General features: G+C 37.8%; 1 protein-coding gene across 5 annotated transcripts in view; it reads left to right on the top strand.

The window, feature by feature from the left end:
* Positions 1-27,368, top strand: part of ARHGAP15 (Rho GTPase activating protein 15) — a 575,316-nt gene that overhangs the window by 443,947 nt on the left and 104,001 nt on the right. For all 5 annotated transcript variants that reach the window (XM_064484735.1, XM_010974707.3, XM_064484738.1 and 2 more), the window contains one exon: positions 11,394-11,528. In XM_064484735.1, the coding sequence (XP_064340805.1) occupies positions 11,394-11,528 (135 nt within the window). The remainder of the gene's footprint in view (positions 1-11,393; positions 11,529-27,368) is intronic.

Raw genomic sequence — 27,368 nt, forward strand, 5'->3', positions numbered from 1 at the left:
TGCCCCATAAAATTTACAACATAGTAATCATTCTTACTCAGTAACACAACAAGGAGCACTGGGTTTAGTGATCGGTGTTCTGCAGCACAAATGACCTGAATCACAAAATGTGACTCGTTCCATGTATGTAAGACTGCTGCTACCTCCTCTAGGGACAAAACTGCAGTGGAATTTACCCTGTCAAGCAAACTGATTTCTTTAGATGCTGACCTTTGGAGAGTTTAAAACTATTAGCACAAGAATCCATATTGTTGGCTAGATATTTTTTTCATATCATAGTGTGGAGCTGCTTGCTTATAAACACATGTAAAAATAATTACATTCTTACTTCCAAGACATAAATTTGAATGGCATTCTTCTTGCTCTGTTCCTATGTTACCATTTTCCTCTTTTATTATTTTGGGTTGTCTTGCAAAATAGTTTGCAAGTGAGGAAACAGTACCAAAAAAAAAATCTTAGCAGTGAAACTAACTTCCTGAATGAACTTGAACAAGTTAAGTTCTCTGGTCCTTAGATGTTCACATGTTCAGTGAGGACAGTACTGCCTTGCTTGGTGGCTATGGAAGTTAAATAAGAACATGTGTGCAAAGTGCCTATCACAGAGACTGACACATGCTAGGTGCTAGGCTAATGGCGTTTGCTGGCACTTCTGTAGTTACTATTATTCATCTTCTACCTCTTTGATGATAATTCTCAAGATGACCTAGCCAATCTTTATCCCCTTTACTAAGGTTCATATTTAAATACCTAAATGTCTGCTGGACACTGCCACCTGAAAATGTCCATACCATACCCAAACCAAACTCATAATCCCTGGCATCTTGTTGGGAACAAACTGAATGAATGAAAAATCCTAGCCACTCTTTCTCAGGTGTCTAATACAAGACAACTGTGTAAGCACATCCACATCCTTCTAGCTAGAAACAATAGTTTTACTGGATTCTCTTTGCCTTTAACCACCACTACTTTCATTAAATTTTAAGGCCTCACATACTCAGCCTCTTTTTTGCATTTCTACAAATACTGCTTAGTTCTGGCCTTCGTGATGCCGTGGGTTATTGCAATAGCTTCCAAGATAATTTGTATGTTCCTGCCTTTTCACCTCAGACATATCATGGTATTCTCAACTGACCTATGTCCCTAAAATACAGCCTGAATGATATTATTTCCCCACTCAAACTTTTGATCATTCTCTCTTGTCTGAAGTAGAACATTTACTCTCTTAGCATGGCAGTTAAGGCAATCCACTAACTTCCAAACTAAATTCTCACCACATTTTGTAACCCATCTTTGCACTGACCATAAAAAGGCCACATGCCAATAATTAAATCTCATCCATTTCATATCAGTTTTCTAGAACAGTGGCTCTCAGACTTTAGCCCGCATGCATCAGAATCACTGGAGGAAGTGATGAATTACAGACGGCCACCTGCACCCTAGAGATTCTGATCCAGCAGATCTGACATATGATTTGATAGTTTTCATTTCTAACAACATCCTATGTGATGCCAATATAGCGGGTCCTGAAACCATATTTGTATAACCCTGGACTAGAATATCCTTCCTTACGCATCTCAGTCCATCAAAAGGCTATGGATCCCTTACTGCCATTGCCTTAGAGAAATTTCATCTATCACTCCAGTTGGAATGAACCAGTCCATACCCTGTGCTAGCAGAGTGACTATGGGTTCAGGCTTGGAGCCAGATTGACTGGACGCTAGCTAAATACCTGAGTGAACTTGGACAAGCTGCTTAATCTAGGGACCTCCATTTCCTCATTAGTAAAACTGAACAAATAATAGTACTTTTAGCGCATGTTAATGTGAAGATAAAATAAATTAATACATGCGAAGCACTTAGAATAGTGCCTGAGAAGGGTCAACTATATTATGTTATCTAGCAGTTCATAACCTTAATCTAATACTCCACTTAGCCATGTCATAATGTTTAGAGTTTAAAGACCTAATTCTTTTATTAGATACTATGTTTCCTGAAAACAGAGACCACATCTCTGTGAATCCCCAGAAATACAGCCCCAGGCTTAGTACTTTACAGAAATCCAGTATGAACAAAATTTAATTAAATTGAAATTGAGAGGAGATTGCAAAGGGATCTTTAGCAAGTAAAAATCTTCTAAACAATAAACAAGCCATCCATTTCTTTTTATCTCATCATAAAGATGAATAAAAACCAGGTCAATTAATAATACATTGAAAGTAGGTTTGCCTTTTCCTTTGAATTTTCTAAACTCTATAATTAAAACAACTTCAAATTGAAAGATTGTAAAGAAGAAATTAATCTTATTGGTAAGTAAAAAAGAAATCCCATGGTTGATGATAGATATGACCTGTTAGCAATAGTTACACTTTTATACTTTCTTTTCTTACAATCAGCGTGCAGAAACCAGCATAATCCAATTAATTGTAATTCCCTTTTGTAGAGTCAGTAGAGTAGTGCATGATACTGAAACACCATTGAAGTCTTATCTCTGGTCAGATAATCCAAATGGATTCTCATTTCCCAACTACCAGCAGGTCTTTACAAATTTCAGGAAAATACAGTACTTTGACTTTGCTGAACTGATGATAAACGTGATACACAATAATTATCTCGGAACTTTAACCCTTTGTACATGCCTAGCCATCAGTTTTCTAGACTTCTTTCTCTTCTGTGCAATAGTGTCATAAATGCACCTGAGTTTTTCTCTCTTATTTCTTGACTTCCTTTAAAATATTGTTTTTCCACAGCAAATATGCAGCATTTTAACTCAACGGAAACTCTCAATTGCACTCCTTGCTCCCAGTGCCTCTTGGACACACTGCTTCTCTTCCATATACTCACTCTGATCCATCCTCCTCACTCAATTCTTTTTGTATGTACCTTTGCAGAATTCTGGCTATTCTTGTGATATGAAGTAGAAAAATTACTTAACTACTCCCATGGATCAATTAATAATGATAATTTAGGTTAAAAATACTATCCTTAATAATTGCTAGAAATCTTCTCTTCATTTTGGTTATCTTCAATTGACAACTAACTAATAGATGTCCTATCTAGGAATAAAATGGTTTCAAAGAATGAGAGTAGCACTGTCTTAATTTATCTATTTGGTTTACCTTTTATTTCTATCTTCCTGGCAATTTTTCCAGACAAGAGACTTCTAAATTAGTAAAAAGCCTAGTCCTCCTCCTGTTAAATGATACCATTTCTAAACCCATGTACACCAACAGTGTAGTAATAGGAATAATAAAAGCCAGAAATTATATTAGATTCAGGAAATATTTGCCAAAGTCTGGCTGACAAAGAAGATAATGTCCAAATAAATTTTCTGATAATGTTTTAACAAGCCTGTTCTAGATCTTTTATATATATATTACTTCCCTAAATTCTCATACAGAATTAGGAGGGAGTGATGACAGTTCTCGTTAGACAAGTGAGGAAACCAGTACATTAAGTAGCCTCTATAAGTGTGCATATGCCCACAACAGACATGTGTGTATTTATAGGACTCAGTTATATGTATTTCCTAGATATCATTATGAGATATGTTTCGACCTTCCGCTTGGTATTTACAAATGTAATATAGCTTGGAGAGAACAAATAGCAATAGTGGTGAAATTCAGAGCCGATAACGAAGAAAACTTTCAAAAATGACTTTGCTGAAATTTAATCCTACGGATTCTCTACCCTTCGGAGTATGTAATGTATGAAATCATCCACGGAATTCAAGCAAATTCAGAATCTGTTTGGAGAAGACGGTCAAATAAAACGAACCATTGTGTAGGGTGTCTGCAGAGTACAAAAAGCCTTTGACTGGATGGAAATCAGAGCAGAGTTGGAAGCTCTGAGTAAGAAAGGAATGAAAGAAATATATATTGGTATCATGAAGTGTATCCTTTTTTAAAATTTATGTTCCTTACAAATAAAGTCAATTCATTGTTGTCATTGTTGTTATTGTTGTTAGAGTCTGGACAAGGATCCCTCTCCCCAGATACCTAAACAAAAAAATCTAGAGGCCTGGAGAGAAGCAAAATGTCAATAACATCATTTTATAAGGTGGCATTATACATGGAGTTTAGACGATGGAAAGATGTTTTATGTTATGCCGTTATAAATTAAAAATGCACAGAGCAATGACACATTTGTTATACTTTCCATCTGTGGTGCTCGCTTCACAAATTTCAGTTGTTCCTATTTATTGTGTTATTATTTACATTCAAATGAAATCTGAGGAAAAATAAAAACAAAACATTCCTGACTCAGTTCCCATACTGGGTATAGTAGAGGGCTGCTCCACCTCCTCCAAAGAGAGTAACTAAAGATATTTCATATTAGCCTGTGACATTATTTGCATGCCTTGGGCTTCTTAAGTGATTTCCAAAGAAATATACACAGCATGAAGTACATAGAAAGCAAGTTAACATGGCATGCCAAAATATCCCAGTGGATATTAAGAAATGAAAGCTTTTATTAATAAGGTTTCAGTATCTTGGAGAATTTCTGCTTATTTTCCTGGTTCCTCTCTACTTCCTACCTCAAGGAGGCCACACAAAGCTGGATTTTTGTAGTCCTGGTGGCAAAACTGCCCATTCTGTACATAAGTCCAGTCATCTCCTCTTACAGTAAAACAACTGTTTTCAAATGTAAGCCTCCTAATAGCTTCCTGGAGGTCACTGTAGTGAATTGTGAGGAATAAATCTCTTTGGTTTTGGAGTACAGAAATTTCATATTTAAAACCACTTTCTTCCTTCTTTGATAAATACCATTGCCATAGAGAGTTGATTTGGCTTGCACTGAGTTTTTCTGAGAACATTTTAAATATTCCCTAGTATTTTGTGTCTTGGGCTATAGCAGCAATGAAGTATTTCTTCTCTAGAAGTCGTAGCTGGAAAAAAGAATGAGTAAGAAAATAGCAATCATGATTTTATTCTTTGTCCGGGGGCCGTGCCATAGAGTATCCTGCATGTTTGTAGAAAAAAATCCTTTGAAAGAGTTGGGTTGACCCTGACTAGGCAAGCAATTATTCAGCTAATTCCGTCTTCAAATCCTTTCTCTGAATCTAGATAATTATTTTTATTTACTTTGAATTACCTAAACAGCTGTCTCTGTGGTTTAGCATATTTCGTAAGTGTGGCATAGCCCATGTGTTGAGGAAGTGTTTAGATATATTGTGGGATCATGACATCTTTCTCTGCACAGAACTTTTGGGCATTGTATTCATTTTCCAGGGCTGCCATAGCAAAGTGTCACAGAGTGTGGGCAGGGGGAGAATTAAACAATGGAAATGCATTTCCTCACTGTTCCAGAGGCTAGAAGACCAGGATCAAGGTGTTGACAAGTTGCTTTCTTTCTGAGGCCTCTCTCCTTAGCTTGCAGGTGCCTGTCTTCTTCCCATGTGTTCACATGGTCTTCCTGCTGTGCATGTCTGTGTCCTAATCTCCTCTTCTTATAAAGATACCAGTCAAATTGGAATAAGGCCCTTCCATAGGACCTCATTTTACCTTAATTACCTCTTTAAAGACCCTATCTCCAAATAAAGTCTTAGTGGGGTATGGGGTGGGGGGTGGGGTTTGAGACTTCAAATTGTTAATTGGAGTGAGGGGGCACAATTCAGCCCATTACAGACATAAAGCACATTTTGGGGGTGAATTTGTCCCTGCTTGTCTTCAAGGTCAGAAGAGTATTATTCTAGGGGACAGAAATAAGACATAAAGGGTCTGGAGCCTAATTTATATTCATTTGAGTAATATTTCTGAGCACTTGGGGAAGCCCTCTCCTTTGAGGAAGGAGCTCAACAGCTGTAGCTTTAAACAGCACAAAATGCAGTTCCTGGTATGTAGCCTCTATCCGATCTATGTTATTTAATAAAAGTTAAGTGAACAAGCAAATTAACTGGTCAACTGGCCTAGTTTTCTCAGATAATGTCTTCACTGAAGTCTCATGTTAAGATGATGTTAAGTCAAGATGTTTTAGGAAGGGGCTTTAGTAAGTGCAGCAAGGAAAGAGGCTGCTTTTGGCACAGGGTTTACATCACCATGTTTGAGAATTGAGAACCTCTCTAATCCACCAGAAGTTAGACTGAGCTGTCACTTTAAGGGGCTGACACAACAGGAAAGGTTGAGCTAGTCCAATAATTCAACCAACTTCATTTTGATCCACTCCTTTAAATGCTAAACTGAAAATCAGCTATATCTTTATAGATAAACAGTATGTTTTATCCACTTTTATATCTAATCTTCCAGTTTGATTTTATGGCCAAACCAATTATTATTTTTTTGGATCGATAGTCCCTCTGGTATCTCTTTCATTCATGATGTGACTTTCATGTACCCAGCAGGCCTTTCAGATAAGGTTTCCAAATGGTCTTCTGCACTGGAAGCAGATACCACATCCTTTAGGAGAGTTTCATGATGTAATAGGTTCTTGTCACTATATTAATGAAATCAGAGCTATTCTCTCCATATCCTGGGAAATCTAGGCTGTCTTTTCCTCTTTTTTTTTTTTATTACAACAGTAAAATAAAAGTTGGACAAAGGCTTTAAAAGTCCCATGAAAAAAAATTACAAGGTAAAAATGCACTTATTTTTCAACACACAAAGAAGTATCTCTTTATTCTTATGTAACTATTTGATCCTGGATAGTCCGAAGTTATCTTCAACTGTATTTCAACCAATACTAAGTGAACATGGTGAGTTTAGTTAAAATCAGATCTGATACTGCAACTTCTGGTTATACCAATCCATAGAGCAATATTTAATACAAGAGGAAAGTGGTGATTAAAAAGTGACATTTAGACGTACCTTTTTCTATGGCAAGGACCATGACCTAGTGTGGCTATCAAAGATCCATCTTTCAATTCTCTTTTTTCAAAAAGATGATTCCTAATAGTTACTGTAAATTTTTTCTTTCAAATATAATAACTTTTAGCTATAGATATGTGTTTCTGCTTTAAAAATAATAAAATACACAAAAACCTTTCAAGAAAGGACATTTCAAAGTGGACTTGAGTGTTTGGATACAATCTTTAAATACACTTTTTGTGATATCATAAAAGTCACATAGTGGCTTTGGATTCTGGAGCTTAACCTATCTTCAATTCTGCTTAAACGCTTTAAGCCAAAAGCCATGACCAAAGTGAATTTACAACAGCTTAATTAGAGGGCTGGGAGAAACCAGCACAGGTTATCAGTGTGATGAGTATGAAGTGTCCTGATTCAACCAGACTCCTTCCCAGGACTGACTGGACTCCAGCATGTAAAGTTTTTGTTGGGCTCATGTGACGAATTGTGTCACACTGAGGTAAATCCCCTAAGACAACCAGGATGGTTTATGATGTTCGCTCAGTGTTTCCTTAATATATTTTGCCTTTTTGGCCTTTATTCACCTTCCCCATCATAGTGGCGTCTTGAATATGTTTTTCAGATACATCTTCTCATTTGATACCAACAACTGTCCTTCTAAATATCTTCATTTCACAAGTAAATAAACAGATAGACAATGAATTAGTGGTAGATCCAAGCCTGGTGTTTTGTGTAATCTCTTGCTCACTCTATCACATTTCCTCTTCACCCCATCACCACATATGGGTTTGCTCCATCTTCTGTCCCATTCCTCATGCAGTTTCTTTTTATCGCCAATTTGCTTTATATCTGTTTATATAAGAACATGTTCCTTCTATAAATAACTAATTATGAAAGATCAGAGTCAGTTTACAGGTAAAAGCATAGCCTCAAATAAGATATTTAGGGATAAAATGTAAAAATCACTATCTTTGAAGTAATGGTCAATCTACTACCATTTGCAATTACTATCCATTGGCCTTTTTCCTTTCAGCTCCTGCCAGTCAAGCTTAGTCTGACCGTAGTGGTTTTGAGGGGAGGCTTCCTGGCTCCTTTTCCTGGGTTTATCGCTTATCAGTCATGGAAAAGCTATTTAATCTACCCAGGCCTCATTTTCCCTCTCTGTAAAATGGAGCTGATGATAACAATAGCACGGACCTCACTGTCTTATTGAAAAAAATTATGTTACATAATGAGTGCAAAGTGCACAGCACAGTCCCTAGGATAGTTCAGCAGCTAAATAGTTGTTGGTTGTCACTTTCGTGGCAAAGCACCCTGAAATGTAGTCATGTGAACTTTGCTCCGTAAAATGGTTTGATGTTATCAGTAATAATTACCAGCTCTTAAGTTCATATGAAAGAAATCTCAGTATGCACATGCCTGGTTTTCTAGTTACCTGCCTACATAAGGTAAACTTCATAAATCAATGTTTATTGAGTAACTTTTGTAGACTCTTCGAGGCTCCATTGTTGTGGTTCTCAACTGGAGATAACTTTGCACCACCGGGAGGTACTTGGCAATATCTGGAGATATTTATCATCAGCAGCACTGGGAAGTGCTACTGGCATCCAGGGGGCTGAGGCCAGGGATGCTACGGAATACCCTAGAATGCACAGGACAGCCCGCACAACAAAGAGTGATTCAGCCCCAGGTGTCCATAGTGCTTCACTATTGAGAAGTCCTGCTCTATTGAAAAAGGGAGACGCGTAAGGCATCATCACTGCTAACAGATTAGTTAGAAAATGTGTATCAAATGTTACAAAATGTGTTTATAATGATATCTGCTAATACTGAGACTGGATTATGGTCACTTTTCCTTCAGAACTGATTGAATTCATGAGAAGGTGTGTAAATACAGGCATAACTGCATGTGTAGATAAATCACAGTGGCCTTGAAAAATATGCCTTCAAGCCCTCTGGTTTACAAGGAAACTCAACGTTGGTTGGTTATGAAAAAACGTAATACAAAAATGAGGTATAATGGACCAAAAGACCCTTTTCCAACTACTTGCTATATCATTTAGTGTAGCTACTTGTTGAGGAGCTACAAATTGTCTTTTTTCAATAAAGACTAGATGATAGGAATGTTTAAGTAACACAAGTTGATATTGATACTATATGGCATTCTGAGTTGATATAATCAAATAGTATTTACTGTTTGGTAAATTTTCTTCTTTATATATATTGAAATATTTCATTTTCACAATCAGTTGAATTTGTTGATGTTTATGTGGACATGACAGACATCATTGGCATTTGCCTTTGGTTAAGCAGTTATTTGTTCTTGTTTCCTTGCTTTAAGGTAAAATCATTCTCTTTTATACCTGCTGAACACTTTCCTTTGGCGATCTTAAACTTATGCACCAAAATGGCATTTTGTGTGGGACTTCTGTGATACATTTTTAGTAGAGATAGTTGTGTGTACGTGTGTGTGTGTGTGTGTTGTGTGTGTATGTGTGTATTTAGGTTTCCACTTAAAGTTCAGTGCCAAAGCTACCGTACTTATACATTTCCTAAATGTGTTTTAAGCAATAAGTTGTACAACATTTTTAGAACATGTGTTAAGCTATTTCTCTAAGAATGAAGCTCTTAACAAAACATAAGCACTCTGCATGAGATCTTAGCAGCAAAGTGCTTAAAAGATAAAGTAAGAATTGGTACCATGGGAAGAACACCAGCTGTAGAGCGCACAGGTCCATTATGAGAAGTATGGTAGTGGGTAGGGAGAAAATGATTTAATCAGGAGTAAAACCAATTTTATTATAAGGGCACGCAGGGGGTGTGGCACCATAGTGAGAGGGACATTTCAAAATATCTGACAGATTTCAACAATGTGAAAACCCCGTTCTTTAAAGTGACAGTAAACCCCATCAGGTCTCCCTTTTTGATGCTATTGTTAACAGTTGACTGTTTAAAGCTGGCCTGCTAAGATGCTGTCGTCCTATTTCAATAGTGTGTAGCCAAATAAAAGACTAATTGTTGAAATACAATCAATCAAAAATGATTGCAGGGCAGAAAGAAGGTCTCCTCTGCTGATTTTGTTGTGGATCAAATTATTGTGTTACGATTGAGGTAGGAATGAAGATTGAAAGTAAAGAAGAAAAAAGCCCATCTGAAACAAACAGATTCACCTTCATCCCCTCTCTTTGCAAACATCCTATTGAGCAGGAGCATCACTTACTAGCCCTGGGAATAATAATCCATTTAGGAGAAAAAAAAAGATCTGATAAAGATTTCGGCTAATATTTTTAAAAGGACATGAACACTATTAGCAAAACAGCCCATGCAGAGATTCCCTACGGTGACAATTCTCAGCTTTTCTTACATTTTTGGTGTGAATTCTCCTCTGCATTCATAAAACTGACACAAGCAGGCATCTGAATGTGAGCCCAAGACATCGGTAAAGAAGCACAATTCCATTTGACCAAATACCTATTAAGTTCTTGCCAGGATCCTCAGCTTTGCAGTTAACCCCCAGGTTGCCCAAAATGATTAGCTTTAGTTTACATTAAGCCCGGAACCCCAAATCTGTCTATGCTGTACTTTCAGAAAGACCAACACTGTGCTGAGCAGCAATGCTTTTGTGCTGGCGTCCTTTTAGCTGTGGGTAAAGATGTCACTTTCAGACCCTATCGCATCCACTTTTGGGGTGAGAATGACTCCAGACTTTCCTGCTGAAGACGAAAAGGAAGGAAATAACAGCCCAGTGTCTCTTTATTTCTTCTAAGAACTTTACTGTGGGCTTTATTTTCTTTAATATTTAAATGTCTCAACTCAGTCAAGCTTCCCGAGCAGACATTTCCGCTGTTTCTAAGTGGAGTTGGTAAGCACTTGCAGTCTGTCTTTAGCGTGTTACCTTTTGTGACAGCTTTGCATAGCCTACTAGGCCAACAGGGCTCTGTCTGATATTGTTCCTGGGCACATTTTCCTCGCTGAGATGAAAACTGAGGAAAAAAAAGATACTTTTGAAGCAGTAAGAAGGAATTAATATCCTTTCTCACTCAGTATTCTATTCCTTGCTGACTTTATATTCAGCAAAAAAGGGAAAAAGTGTTATCCATTACTCCCTTGTACACAGCAAGGCTAACACATGTAAAGCAATAACTCATTTTCTATTGCAATGTTTAGCATATGTCTCCTGTTGGCTCAGCAAGGCCTTTAGGCCGGTCCCTTGAGCCGGCCATCATTGGCAACTCTTCGCCCCTCGGCCTCAAAACCAAATAGCTTTGAATCACGTTGAGCGGTGATGCTAATTTTCATACTGATGCATTATGGGAATAAATGTATCTGACATACTGTGTCAATGGCACTGTCTCTTTGTGTCTCTTGTTTTTTTGTTCACTGCATTCCTACAGATGGTATTCCATTGAAAATGTTCCCTTCCTACGGAAAAAAAGGAGGGAAAAAAAAAAAAACATGCACAGCACCAAACCTCTAGGTGCAGAAGGCTGTTAACGGTTGCTGATGATAGTAGGCAAACATTAACATAATAATTAGTGTCTTGTAATTGTTTCATTAAAACCAGTTGTTCCATTTCTCCTCGTGTTTTCCCAGAAGAGAAGCTGAATTTGGACGACAGCCAGTGGGAGGACATCCACGTTGTCACCGGAGCACTGAAGATGTTTTTCCGGGAGCTGCCTGAGCCGCTCTTCCCTTACAGCTTCTTTGAGCGGTTTGTGGAAGCGATCAGTAAGTACCTCACAGACAGGAGCGGTTGGCGGAATAACCTGGTGGCATGGAATTATTATTAAGCAAATGATAAGAATGATGGTAATAGCAATCATGCAGATAACAATATCCCCAAGACCCCATGGCTTTCATTTTAGTTCTTGTGTTGTTGATGGCTTATTCTGTTATTCTTACTTCTAGCATTGCACTATTATCTGAGTATTTTTAAAAATTAAGAAAAAAGAAGAAGGCATCCCATTTAGGTTGGGTGGCCAGTTTTCAACTCATCTACCTTAAATGAAAATGGTTTTTCATGCAGTCTGCTTTACAGGGGTCACCTTTCACATCTGTAGCCCCTACCTTTGTACTTTTTCTGAATCACAGTGAGTTTAACTGAGTAAAATGGGATTTGGGGAAAGAACCAAAGTGAATTAAATATTGCATTTCATTAACGAGGTGTTAAATCATCAACTGAGGCATCGCCTTCTCTAGGCTTGTTCACCCTTCACCCACCAACACTACTAAAAAGTTGGCTACAATTTGCTTACAAACAGTGCGACTACTAAATTAAGTAAAGGTGAGTTTCTTCTGTTAAACTGGTGGCTTTACAGGAGGTTGGGTTCTATCTCTTCCTAGCCAGTAGTGGTCGTGCACTCCTCAAAGCTTCCTTCCTATCATTTTCTCATTCACAACACATATACAGACACATTCTTAAGTAAAAATGAATGAATGAATGAATGAATGAATGAATGACAATCTTTCCAGATGCAAGGAAACTTCTGCTGTTGATTCATGGAGCAGCAACTTCTAGTGCATCTCGAAATTTCTTATCTCAGGGTATACTTACTATGATTGTGACAGCTTGAAAAAAGTTTCCTGGCAAGCAAGCTGATTCAAGGAGGAAAGGAAAGAAGAAAGAAAGGTAAAATTAAAAAGCTTGCAAGCCTGGCAGGAGCTTAATTAAAGTCCAAATGAGAAAAATCTCCAAGAAAAAAAATGCTCTACTTAGGAGGTCTGATCTTGGATGGCTGTGTGTACAGTGTTCCCATTAGGGGGAGTGGGAATTTGGGGAGCCCATGTTGGAAACAGCCCCTCAATATGCCCTTTTTTTTCTGTTTTTCATTTCACTAAAGTCTTCACGCTTGTTTAAAGCTCTGGCAAAATGATATCAAGAAGAATAAAGCAGAGTTTATTCTCCCCAGTTCTTTCTCTTGCTGCCTGCTCACAGTTTCAGATGTTGTCTTTGCTGTTGAACGGAGTAGCAATGCTTTAACTGTGCGTTTTGAATTGAGGCTGGAACTCTTATCCCCTGTCAGACTTTTTATTTCATGAGCCCTCTGCTTCTCAAGAAGAACAGTATTTTATAGTTCCCAGGCCCTCTTAATGTCTTTTTAAAAGGAGGAATAAAAAAAAATAAACAAGCATGAATTTCCGTAACAGCTTATTCTGATATTCTGTCTTGGAACACACAAGCATTGACGATCGCCTACAATGCTAGGACAGTGTTCTGGTAAGAAATCGGGGGCTCTTGCATTGAGGTACCTATCTCAAGTTATATATATATGTTTAAAGAAGTCACACAAATTTCACAGCATGGTCTCCATATTTTCAAGTGAGAATTGTCTCATTTGGAAGCATACTTGTACAATGTGTTGATTTGAGGGCTGTGATATTGGATACCCATCACTAAAGCTTCGTTTCGTTAACTTGTTTCTGAAGATGTTAGGCAAGCCATTCCCTTAGCCCAAGAGATACGGGAAGCAGGTCCTCAAACCCAGGTGAGGATGTGTCCTTTGTATTCCCGTAAAGAGCAGGACCATCTCTGCACTTACTGTCCTATACTCAACTCTAAACTGGACAGGATTTCAGAAACACTGTCATGGTCGGAGCCGAACAAGGCAGAGTTAAGGTAGGCAGGCTGCTATTATGACTGATAACTATTGCAAGATTTTATCCTATGTCTATAAAGTTGGTTATGGTGAGAATGAATGAGATAATGCTTTAGAAAGTCCATTAAAAATGTAAGATACTGTATGAGTGCTAACAGTGTTCCTCCAGATGAGCTCTGTTAGAGTAATGTAGAGGCAAAGAGCTGGGAGTTTTCCTTCACTGTTCGAGGCAAGAAGAGCCCATCTCAGCAAGCTTGCCTTACCTAACTCATGTAGCATTAGTATTTTTAATACGTAAAATGGAGACTAACCAAGTGGGTAATATGGCTGAGAAATACGATGTTGGACAGGGACATGTGTTTGCTAACCTATGCATTTTTGTCATACCCTTGATGTTAGTTCTTGTGTTCTTACGTCAGCTCAAAGCTGTGGCTCGTATTTAAATAACCTTAAGCAATGGGCAAATGGTCATGTAGTTCCTTGGAAATGGCGAAACCACATTAGAGGAGGCACTTTAACCCCACTGTGCACTAATGGAGTAAAAAAACTTTCAAAACTGTAGAGACGTTCCTATCCAGTCCCAGAGAAGTGCTGGGCTTTATCATAGCTCTCACTGCCTCTTCTAAAATCTACACTGTGAGAACCTCGATAGACCCATCCATGAGTTCTTAGCTTTTTATGAAAAGGAACCAGCCAGGTAAAGCACCTCCCCAGAGGAGATGTCTGTATATGCTGGCTCTGGGCCTCGTTGGCAATCTTCGTCCTTCACTTCTTTGCTCTGTACCATTGGAAGGTTGACCTCAGCCAGCGGTGTTTCAGAGGGGCTCTTGAGGGCTGGCTTCCTACTGCTGCAATCAGTGGAAGCCACTGGCAGTAGATGGAAGAGAGAGGGGAAAGAAAAGACCAATCAGCTTTTTTAGTTTACCCTCCATCCTGTCTGCCTTGCCCACCCATCTGCCTCAGGTAGCTTCTCTACCTGAGGATCCATCTTGTCCATGTCTTCAGCTTTGGCTGGACAAGCCCAGTCTGGTTCCGGCTTTCAGCTGGTGATGTGGACCCTGTTCCCTTTGCCCCTCCAGCCTGCTGCTGGCTTTCTGCAGGGGCTGGTTTCTTGGTTACTTCGCTCTTCCTTATTTGGCTCTCAGCTTCTTCATCACATGAGTAACCAGTTCTCTGTGTCAAAATAATTCCCTCTGTTGGTGTAAATGCTTGAAGTGGTGCCTGGTCTTTGGTTAGACACTGGCAAAACACCGTGCCAGTGCATGTCATGGTTCATGCAACTATAACATTTTCCTTTTCTGTCTCACTACCCCAAGCCCAGCGAAGGCTCCGCATTTTTATTTGGCCCCAAGTTGAGAGATCTTCTATTACCCTTTCATGACAGACTTAAAAGGTGAACAGACCAAAAAGAATTTTACATCCAACTGGAATGCTTTGCCTCTGAAGAGGAACTATTACGTGTACAAGCAATTCATGACAATTTGTGCTATTTGAAATACTGTTAATTTTTATTATATGTTTGCAAGTCATCATTGCATATTCCAAGGAAAGGGAACAGAAGGCATTTACTTTTTTAAGCAGTTTCTTTTTGGACCAAAAACAAACATTTATAAGATAAGAACCTGCAATTACCACAGCAATCCCCTGTCTGATAACACCCATTGGGGTAACAAAAACACTGGCGATTGTTTTATATTTCAGAACCCAAGTACTGCATCTATTGATCTGAAATTCTATACTTGAGGTCAATGCAACTGGGTCACCTGCAGGTTATTTCATGGGGATTTAACCCACTGACTGCAAGGACTTAATTCCCTGGAAATGACTTGTGCTGAAGGCATTATTAATACTGTAAATGTGAACTCAGTACAAAAACACAGCTTTAGAGTTTTATGATAGGTGATGCAATCTTGTGGCTAAAGACCTGCAGGGGGTCCGGACATTTCCAGCACAACTAAATCCTTGGAAATGTACCAAGTTTACCTCTATTCCCATCTCTTTTGTTATGGAACCTCTGCAGATCCAAAGAAAAGAGACAACAAACAGTGTTTTTTCTATTTTAAATATTTGCATTTTCCTAAAATTCCTGAGAAGGGACAAAAGAAGAGAAAAACTCATAGGCATTTTTTACAATTATTTCATTTATTTCTGAAAATAACACAAGGGACTAAGGAAAGAAGTGGAAAAATCATGAGGAACATAATTTCTAGCTCATAAAGTTACTACAAGAATTATATAAAATAACATTTTCCTTACTCTGTATTAGGTGCTCAATAAATGATCTGAAAGAAATTCAGTTTTCAGAGGAGTAAAGCAAGATACAAAATATTTCCCAAGTTCACATGGCTCAGAAGATTAGGCTCAGCATTAAGCTCCAGACTCCAAAACATGAATACTTTCCATCATCCTACACTGCATTTCTGGGACTGTTAATCTAAAAGAAATCTGGCTGGTAGAATGACTAACTAGCTGTTGCCAAATAGCTGTTTGTTACATCATTTTGTATAAGACCTATATATCTCATATCATTCTATATAAGATCACACCATTTCTGTCTTTTTTTTAAAACCAAGGTTAGAATTAAATGATCAGAAATTTTAGTACTGGAGTTTTAGATTAGCTATAAAGTAGAACTTTCCAAGAGTGAGCAATATTTCCATATTTACTACTAGATATTAAAAGCATCAGTGCTTTAAATATTGCCCTCTCTGGGTACATTTTTAACCCTCCATTGTATTATTTTTTATAAGCAGTTGTTCACCCATCCCCTTTTAAAATTCATTTAGATATATACAATTTTATTTTCCTATTTCATATGAGTACTTGTTTCAAGCTTAAGTGTTATTAATAATCTTTTTAAAAATTTTTCACTTGTATCAAATTACAAGATGCACCAGATCAAATTCTACAGAAGAGTTTATCATGGAAAGTGATGGATTGGGCCCTATCACTTTACATCCCCAGACCCACTCATGAGAGGAAACCTCCTTGAACCATTTCAATTTTTATCTCTTCTAGTGGTACTTTCATAACTTTAGGTAATGATCTCTACTTATTGACCTATCAACTATAGATAAACCCTAATATGAAATATCAGTTAATTCTACTTCACTTCCTCTGATATTTGATAGTCATGTTATTATATTTGGATATTAAATAATACATATAAACGTCTGTTTCTTGTTTTCATCAACGTTCTACAATATCTCCTAACTTCCCTTTGTAAGGTGAGCATATTTTCTCTTCTGCCCTTTATTTTACCTCTCTTCCTTTCTTTTGCAGTCATTGCTCATTAACTCCTTTAAATTCTAATGGCTGTTTTAAGTCTGCAGTTGTTTGACCAATTAGAAAATTAATATATAGCATTTATATCTGCATTGATATGAGTCTGTAAGTATTGTTCACTGCCTGTCCAAGTGGTTTCACAAAGATTCCTTCTTCAGAATTCACTGTCACAATCCCAACACTTCTTAAAAGATATTTCTCACTAGCACAAAGAGAACCTACTTTATTATACTCCAACAATTTCTCAACATTTGACCACATTTGGTACCCTTTATAGTTGGATCATGCTTTCCTTTTGTAGATTTTTTATTTTTATTTTTTTCTGGAGTTTGTAATTGCTTTTATTTTTCTTTCTTTTCTTTTATAATGCCCTTATTCTTTTCTGCCACTATTGTGCAGGGTCTTGTTTTTTCAAGATGCCTTCTTTCTAGAGACTTCCATCATTCTAATTCATATTAGAATGGTGCTTCTGGGACTGCTTCACGGTGTTCAAACAGGGATTTCTTTCTGCTTCCTGAGTTATAGCCACTCTTTTCCAGAGGACATGTGTGTTAGTTTCCTACTGCTGCCATAACAAATTAACTCGGGCTCAGTGGCCTAGAACAATAATGATTTATTACCTTAAGATTCTATAGGACAGAAGTCTGACACTTGATCTCGCTGGGCTAAGATCAAAGTGTCAGAAGGGCTGCATTCTTTTCTGGAGGCTCTAGGGGAGAACATGCTCCCTTGCTTTCTCCAACTTCTAGAAGTAGCCCACGTGCCTTAGCCAGTGGTTTCTTTTTTCCAGCTTCACAGGCAGCAATCACATGACATCACATCATTCTGACCCCTCTTTCATAGTCATATCTCCCTCCAACTTTCTTCTGACTCCATTTTCCACTTTTGAGGACGCTTGTGGTTACACTGGGCCCACCTGGATTATCTAGGATACTTTGCTCATCTCAAGGTCCTTAACTTAATCACATCTTCAAAATCTCTTCTGCTGTGTAAGGTAACATTCACAGGCTCTGGGAATTAAGGTCTGGACATCTTTATGGAGCCTTTTTTTTTTTTTTTTCCTACTACCTATTTTTTTCTTTCTTAGTTTTTACAGGTGGCACCTACTCTACCTCCATGTAACAAATGTTCTTAATGCATCCATCTTTATCTGCCTTCTCCCTAATCTATAAACAATCATTAGAGTTGAGATAATAGTGAAACTATAGGTTGATTAGTTGATGAGAGGGACATAGAGAAACAACACATGAATTTCTTTACAAGATATTTTATCTATTATTTTATCTATTATTTGTGAGGGATAGGCTTAGAGACTTGTCTCAAGCCTGGGCCAAAGCTCATTTATTTAAGGACTATCTGATAATTTCATTTTGTTCACCTTATTTATCTCAGCTTTTGGTGCTCTTAAGTTTGGATTTGTTGATTTGTTGAATTCAACATTTCCAAACTTGCCTTTTGTGTGTGAAAATAATTACTTTTCCTCCCACCCCTGAATAATGTCCTGTATACTTCCCATCATGGAAATGCAGTCAATGTTAATTACATGATCAAAACAGCTTTGTGGTTCCAATATCAATCTCCTGTCATCTTTTTCAGTTTCTTTTAAGTAAATGATAGATACATATACATATAATGTTTATTATGTATCATGTTTGTTATGTGAATGTATATCATATTTGCATTTACATACATATATAACACTTAGAGATTAGACAAGCCAGAGCAATAAACTGAAACAACAAGGATGTTGCAAGGATGTTGCATACAAGTCTTCAATTTAAAGGTTGTAGTCACACATGCATTTGAAGGCAATATTTAATGCCCCATTTTGATAAACACTGATTAATTAAGCAGCAAAACAAATTATGAGAAATGGTATGCATAAGGTTGACTGAGCATCTTTAAAATCCTGGCTAATAGTCACCAAAGGTAGAACAGACCCCATGCCTAGTCCTTAAATACAACTCATCATACTCTGTCAGTCACACCATTCTCATAAAAATGATTTAAATTAAAGACATTGCCCTATGGCAGAAAGTATCTATTGCATGTCTTAATGTTTTTCCTATGGCCATCATGCCATTTTACCTTCAAAGTGTATTTTAATAAGTAATTGGGGAAAAAAGCCAGTTGAGTATGTTTGCAAATATTTTCTTTACTCTTGACTTTATCTTGCCCTTTGGTCAAACTATTTCTGATGCATCATCAACTCCATGATGACACTCTTTGGGAGAAAAGAAACAGAGCTTGCAAGGCACTTGACTACAAACAGTCGCTAAACATGAAAGCATGATAGTGACAAATTGCCTTAAGACCAGAGAAAGAGAAAAAAGCAGAGTTTAAAGGGTCACCACAAAGAAACCAGAGATGTAAAAATAAGGAAGTATAGAAATATTCAGCACCATTTCAAGGAAATTTGAAATTAAAATAAAGGTAGATTTTACAAATACTCACTTCCATTGCAAGCTCCCATTCTCACAGACTTGGTGGGGTTTTTGTTGTGCTTGCTTTTTAATCAGTGTGTGTGTGTGTGTGTGTGTGTGTGGTGTTTTAGCAAACTAGAAATTTTACGGCTGATGCCTAGCTTGTCTCTTAACTCATTCTAATTATATTCATAATTAAATTGTAAAAAAAAATAGTTGACTAGAGCCAAATGGCTTGCACAGGTGTCTTTTTGTAGGAATGGTTTAGTGCTGGATAATAAACAACCGGACCTCCATCTACTTAATTTGGCTTAATGAAAAGTCCTTTATAAGTAAAACTAGAAGGTGATTCAGAACTAAAATTGGGCCTTGATGCTGAAATTAATTGACTGGTAAGACATCAACTCTGTTAGAAAGTGTGGTGCTTGTCTTTTTGCTATTCCTTAAAACTTTTCTTTTGCTTGCACTTCTTTCTTCCATATCCTTATGAGGTCACTTCTCAAAGCAATAAACTTTTCAAGCTGAGCAGTTAGCCAGTCAGTCTTCATGACTCAGCTTCCTGAGCATCCCTGCTCCCGCTGGATAGAGATGCTTTTAAAAATATGTAACAAAATGCAGCATTTCTCCTCAATACCTCAATGGAGAATGGTCATCTTGACCTTCTCCTCTAAGGTAGATATAGGTGACTGGTTTTCACTGGCTGTTATATCAGGTTCACGGCATCAATAGATCCTAATGAAACTGAGGGTTTGTGGCCTTCCATTTTATAGGGAGACGCCGGCCTCATTTCACATTCTTGGGTTGATTCCAACACCATTTTTTGATCACCATTGAGGGGCTTCCAGAAAATTTCCGGCCGACCCAATCCCAACTCTGATTCTGGCCACATTTCTGGGAGAATGTCCTCTCCTAGGTCCTCAGTAGGTTTTTTTTCTTTCACTCAGTCCAGTGTGGTTCCATTTGTAAAGATAGGCTTAATGATACAGCTTTGTGAGTTCTTCAAAGCCCTTCATGATCTGGTCACCCACAGGTTCTCCTACCGGCCCACCTCATTCAAGCCTATTGGTCTCTTGGCTCTTGCTTAAATACCCCAAGTACATTGAGGGTCTTTGACTGCCCAGTCCCTCTGCTAGGGGCACGTCTGCATGTTGCCACTCACATGTTATCTTCTCAGCGAGGTCTACTGTCGTCAGCAAAGCTAAAATTTCTACCTGCAGGGCACATCACCACCTCCATTCAAATCCTGAGTCTGCTGTTTACTACCTTTAAGACCTTGAGCAAGTTCTCAACCTCTCTTCACCTCAATTTCTACAACTAGAAAATGGATGTAAAAGTAGTATCTTCCCTATGGGGACTGTAAGGAATTTAATGACATGCTAATCATAACAAAGTATGTATTTACGGATTTCCAGCACATGGTATCCAGGAAATGTTAGCTAGTAATATTGAATCAGAGTACAATCAGACTATCCTTCAGACCATACTCTCAAATGACCTTTCTGTCCATTCCCACAAGTTTTCCCACTCCTCTGGTAGAGTTGTCTCAAGTGACACCTATGACTGTCTTTATTCTGCTTTCATACTTGTTTCCAGAATTCCAGACAGCACCAACTATGTTTAAGATAATATTACATGATATTCTCTTGCTTGGAGATCCAACAACTCCCACTCTCTTTCTTGATCTCATGACATTTCTGCTTTGCTCCGCCAGCAGTTCCCAGGCCCGGCTCCCCTTGATTAGTCCAAAGCCTGTCACTTTATTATAGCACGTACGTCTTAATCATAACCCAGAGGCTAACCATCTCTTCCAACCTGATGCTGCCTCACTTCTGCTCAGTGTGAGTCACTTTGACATGGATAGTGGCTCCAGGAAAGATAACTTCAAAATCATGATTTCTCCCAGTTGGGAACTTAGGTTCCTTGCTGATGCTGTGCCTGTATTTTCTCCTGTGAAGGTCACAGACTCCTTGGTAGGTGAGGAGTTTAGGCTGTGCTGGGGGAGGCTATACACCAGCCTGTGCAAATATTTGTAACACTGCAGATTCTTCTCATAGAAAAAAAGCATTCAAAGAGTTATCAACTGAACCATATTGAACAAGAAGTCATCCCTCCTCTTACACAGACATAGACGCACACATGCACACTCACACGTACTCATTCTCCAAACCTGAAATGTTTCATCTCTTTTCTTTTCAGCTCTCACAATGCATGACATTCTAGCTTTTAAAAAGTTGACTTACTGATTACTGTTTTACAATTATCTCAAGAGAACTTTCAGATCGACCTCCCTTGAGCTATTTTCAAACCTTAATATGGAATGAGAACTGCCCCTAACCCTGTTTTCTCTCACTCGCTCACACTCAGTCACAGGCTCTCATTGGCTCAGGCACACGTCCTTACTCTTAATTTTCCACCTCTCAGTTGATTTTCCTTCTGCTAGCTGTTAGGAAGAATTTCCTGCTCATCGCTTCTAGGACTAGCATGGGCTCCTTGAAATGCAACATTTCTCCACTGGCTCACTCTTTATTGTTTTGGAGTTAAACTTTAGAAGTGATGTCTGCTGGAGTACTATAAATTTCCTGGGGGAATTCTACTTCTGTTAGAACAGCAGAATATACTCTCTGGGAATTGCCATGTGGTTTAGAGAATGGAATTTTTCCCTAAGGATTGACTCACACCTTTTCTACCTACACTTTGGGAAACAGAAACATGGAAAATGGATACACTTTTATAGAAAGGAAGTAGTAGTGCTGGTTTTACACGTAAAAGTAATATGCTTGAAAGAATGAAAGCAAACACATACTTTTAAAAATCCATGAATGATTAAAAAAACGTTATTTTGGATAATTATTAAGTTTTCTCCTTTCATTAATGTATTTATTATTTCCCATTTAAATATGTAGTCCCTCCCCTTTTATTTCATGCAATACATTCATTTTTCAGAAAATTGAAACTCTAAAAAGGTAAATGCCTAAGGCACTGAGTCCATGATTACTGTCTAACCGATCAGTTCTTGGCCCCCTTCTCTTTTACTTCTCACTTTGAATGTCTAGCAGGTGAGAGATTGACTCTCAGATCTCAAATTCATTCCTCTGCCAAGTAAAAGACAGGCAGACCTCATCAGTGCCATCTGTCCTGCTAGTTGTGAGCTGATGCTGCCTTTCCAGTACATGAAACCCATGATCTTCTTAGCTCCTCCTCCAGGTCCCTAACTCTAAGCACACTGGTAAAATTGTTCTTAGATATCTTTTGTGTATTTTTCTTTGAATATCTAATTGGTACCTAACAAGGAACTATTACCAAAAAATATTGAAATATTTTTTGAAGTTTCTGTTCCTTTGTGCTCTGTTATATAATATTTTAGGGAAAAAATAGAATGATCCTGAGCAAATATTAGACACAGGAAGACCTCTGAAACTCCTGTCTACTGTCTACGATGCTAGGATCTCTAATGTTCAGGGCTTCTGAGAGCTGGACCCCTAAATGAATATGTCCTAGCCAAGCAGAAGACCCAAAGCTCTCCACAAAGGGGAAATACGGACCAGCTAGAATATAAGTGGAAAATCACATTGATCAGTGTCAGAATCCAAACAGCATCTTTCTCTAACAATCCTGTAATATTTAAAACGACCTTAAACATAAGCTTCAACCTTTGTTTAGCATTCTCCTTTATTTCTCTGTCCTTTCAGTAATTCTCATAAACTAAGGTTTCCAGACCCTTCATCACTAAGATGACAGTCCTCGAAGTGTGTCCCTCCAAAGTTTGGGAATTATCTTAGTCAGCTTGGGCTGCCGTAACAAAGTACCATTGACCAGTGGCTTAACCAACTGACATGTACTTCTCACCATTCTGGAGGCTGTAATTCTGAGATCAGAGCCCAGCACGATTGAGCTCTGATAAGATCTCACTTCCTGCCTTGCAGAGGCCCCCTTCTCCTGGTGTCTTCATATGGTGGAGAGAGAGCAAGTTTAGCCTCCCTTCCTCTTGAAAGGATGCTAATCCCATCATGAGGCCCCACCATAATCTAATCACCTCCTAAAGGCTCCACCTTCAAATATCATCCCATTGAAGATGAGGGCTTCAACATAAAAATTTGTAGGGGGACAAAACATTCAGTGAATAACAGAAATGATCCTTCAGTGGAGTATTTTAGATGTACAACTTAGTGGAGGATAAAATTTCTTCCCTTATTCTGGCAATATCTTTCTATTACTGCAACACAAGATTTAATTAGCTCTTTACTAATATTATTTAGTTATATTATTCCAGTCTAAAATTGAATTTAAAGTTCCAGGTGTCACTTTAACCCATTTCTCTCTCATGTTAACTGTGCGCATTTTTTCACTGACATGCAGAGATATGCATGCATCCCTGTGGCATTGTGCTCTTTCCTTTCTGATCCTAGGCTGTCGAAACAATAACACCGGCACAGGAGTTTTGCTTTAAGTTTTAATTTTTGCACAGTCCCAAGATTTATCTTACCTGAATCTCATAACAATTGGAACTGGGACTAAAATTCCAGTTTTTAACCATAAATCCTTCAGTCTTATCATCCAAGCTTCCTCACAGCATTATGACGTTTGCAAGTATGAACAGTGTGCCTCCCATGCCCACATCCAGGTCCTCAAATATATTTTAAGACCATTTAGCATAGGCTGGAAGGCCATTTGGAACAATGGAGCAAATGAGAGAGAAAAATTTACAACATTTTGGGAAGAATTTTAAATCCTGTGCCAGTAAGAATTGTAGAAAGGGACATTACAAATTTATGAAGTGGAATTCTTTAGGCATTTGGACAGCTTTAAGAATTAATTTGAATTATAAATACTTTAAACTAATAGAGTAATGTTAATATAAAAATAAACTCTGGAACTATCCATATAATTACAGTTTACTTACCATATTTTCACTTGCATAAAGCCAGGTACTATACAAACATTTTGCTATCTAAATTAGTATTTGTAACACTCCTTTGTGGTAGGTATTATTACTTCCATTATTTCAATTTAGGAAACTGAGGCTCATGGAAATTCAATAGCATGCCTAAGCCTACCAGCTGGAAAGTTGCAGAGATGAGATTTGAACCCATATCTGGAAAACTTCAAAGCTGTTGTTCTTAACCAGGAAAATATCACTCTTGCCTAATTTGGACAAAGTGATAACAAGAGTGTACTTAGAAATGAGATAATTAGTAGACTTAGATGTGGCTCAGATAAAGCCTCTGTTGTCAAGAATTATAATGAGAGGAAACTAAATAGAACATGAATAAATTGCTATGCTCATACACATGGTCTCAAAACCTCATTATTTAAGAAAGACTTCTTCCCTGGCTATTCAATTTAAAACAAATTCAACAACAAAAAAAATTTACTGCTTTCTGTATCCAAGGCAACGTTACAGGTACTCATTCTCATGCCTGGGTCACTGGAAAAACTTTAAAAAATAAAATTAAGCACCAATGAAATTCAAACACTCCTAGCAGATGGAGAAGAAAATGCTTAAAGTGTGCATAGAAACAAGGCACTATGTCCTTATTACATTTTCTAGCAAGTGAATTAACACAGAACGTGAAATTTGTTACTTACAACTTTCCTCATATGTGTCCTTTAATTGAAAGGTGGGACTGCAGCAGAGAGAGCATTGTTTAGCCTCTCCTGTCATGTGCCAGGATACATTCTCATGGAGCCTATAAAATAAACTCGTTATTTCAGCCCATCATATTCATATCAGAAATTGCCCAACTATAGTTAAAATATTGGTACTGTGTCCACTTACATGCAATGACATTCTTTTAAAAAATGTTTAATGTCTTAGTTGAAACAGAGCAAACACACAGATCTTGAGAGTGTTACTAATTGGGAAGGTTGGTTTTTTTTTTTATAAAATTGGTTTTCCAGGCTTGTATGTTTGTGACTCTTTTCTCTGATGATTAATTGTAAATTATCTCTTGAATTTTTAAGGATGAAATGGAGTAGAAGCTGTCTCATGTCTAGGTATAGAACTGTACGATGCTGTTTTCTGTCTCTTAATCTGACCTAAGCATCTAGGGAGTAGGAGCCACGTCTTAGTTATCTTTGTAGCTCCAGCACTAGGGGAGTGTAAAAACATACTAGGCTTCCTGGTGGCTGTTTCAAGTAATTCCTGCTTTAACAATCTGTTGTAATTAGCAGCAATGTATGGCTGAGGTGGGAGAGCGGGGAGGCTGGGTGGTGAGATAGGCGAATAAGAGAGGTGGACCCTGTGCTTAATAAACCCATTTCACTGACAGCAAATTTAAGAATTAACCATTTACATTGCTCCAAATGTTCCTATCTGTCTTTCAAGCTCTGTTATACAGTCACATGCAGAGAGACATGCCAACTCCAGTCTTCATATTTTCTGTATGTCAAAGTGGTGTTCCTGTAGAATTTACAGAGACTTCATCTTGGTGGTTAAAAAGCTTATGAGAGAAGAAAGGGAAAATTAAATGAGCAAACAAAGTATTTTGATCAGGCTGGTGAACTTTTGCAGTATTCAAAGGGTTACCTGAACTCCTGCTAATACAACTTGCCAGACTTAAATGCAGAGAAATGGTGGAGAGAACAGTGAAACTGTACTATAAAAATAAATTACTGTCATGAATATTAAGCAACAAGAATATAATAAACATCGCTGTTTGCATGATTCTGATTTATTGGTACTGATATGCGTATAAATTATGACACTAAGTGTTTATTCTAGTTGTTTCAGAATATGGGCCAAACAAAGCTGGGTGGACACTTCCCGCAGACCTTTCCATCTGCCACCAAATTCCTCTTTCACTGCTCCTGTTGCTTTGTTTCTTATGTCGGTGGCATCAGGGCCATGTGTGAGCAGCCATTCCTTTTAGTGTGTTTTGCAGACTGAAGTAGATTGCCTTTCCAGGATCTGCTGTTACGACTTCCACCATGAAGTTTCTGCCCTCTTGCAGTGGAACAACTCCAGCTGCAAAGCATCCCGAAGGCCATTCCTACTTGCTCTGTTAAACAGTGCTCACTTTTGACACGGGAGGGTTCATTACTGTATTTATGAACCTCCCGGCACCAGGATTGGGATTTCCCAATGCTAAGCAGTACTGTGTTTTACAAACTTGCTTGGCAGCGGGTGTTCTGGATTACTAGTTCTGAGACGTCAAAGACCAAGAGAAAGAGAAAGAGTGAGAGAGAGAGAGAGAAAGAGTGAGAGAGAGAGAGAGAGAGAGAGAAGCACTCTGTGTATCCTTGTAAAATCTGGTGGTACTTCAACTGCCATAAAATAACTACATGAATAGCACAAGGCTGGTCTTGCTGATATTTACAAGTCTAAGTTACTAAGATCTGCCATCAGTTTTAATTGACGCCTTTGGAACCAGATATTTGTTAAACAGATGGCCACAATAAGGTATCGCACAAGAAAATTACATTCTCCTGCCTCAGGTTTTTAGCTTTTATGTTACATCTCATCAAAGTTTACTTCAGGAGATGGATTATTTTAGAATTCTCTTTTTTCTGACATTGATGGCAACCTGCAAGGAAGATTGCCACAAATGTAATAACCTTAACACGAGATGCACTTTCCACATAGTGGAGTGTGCTATGAGGGTATCAGCTACTGACACCTGTAGAGCACTGCTGGTCACATAAACACTTGGCTATGGGTGAAATGCCACCTAAAGTGCATGATGAGGCAAGAATTGTTATCCGCTTAGAACTGGACTCTTGCAACAGCCTTGAGGGCATTTTAGCTATATATATATCAAAAGGTTTAAAAATGTGCATACCCTTGTATTGACTACTACATATCTAGAAATTTGCCTCAGGAAATGTTTGTAGATATGCACAAGAATGTGTACAAAATTGCTCATCACAATGCTATTTATAATAGTAAATAATGTAAAAGTAATATATATTTCCAAATTTAGGGAAGGTTAAATTATGGCACATTTATATAATGAAATATTATGCATTGTTAAAGTATGCTGTAGAAAACATTACATCACAAGGTAAAATGCCAGTAAATATTAAATGAGAACATAAGTATGTACAGTATGAACCTAGTTTAAAATATCTACATAAGTATTTGTAAGTAGAGAAAAGACAGTATTTATTTCAAAATATTAACAGGCGTTGTCTCTAACTACATAGCCTTTGTTTTTTTATTCTTTTTTGTTTGATTTTCTATGTTCTGCAAGTTTTTTTAATAAGTACATTTGCAGTAATTTTCAAAAGCTAATAATAAAAAGTGTAAGTAGAGGGTGAGTTGACAG

This window comes from Camelus dromedarius, chromosome 4, assembly GCF_036321535.1.
Source record: "Camelus dromedarius isolate mCamDro1 chromosome 4, mCamDro1.pat, whole genome shotgun sequence".
Taxonomy (NCBI): domain Eukaryota; kingdom Metazoa; phylum Chordata; class Mammalia; order Artiodactyla; family Camelidae; genus Camelus; species Camelus dromedarius.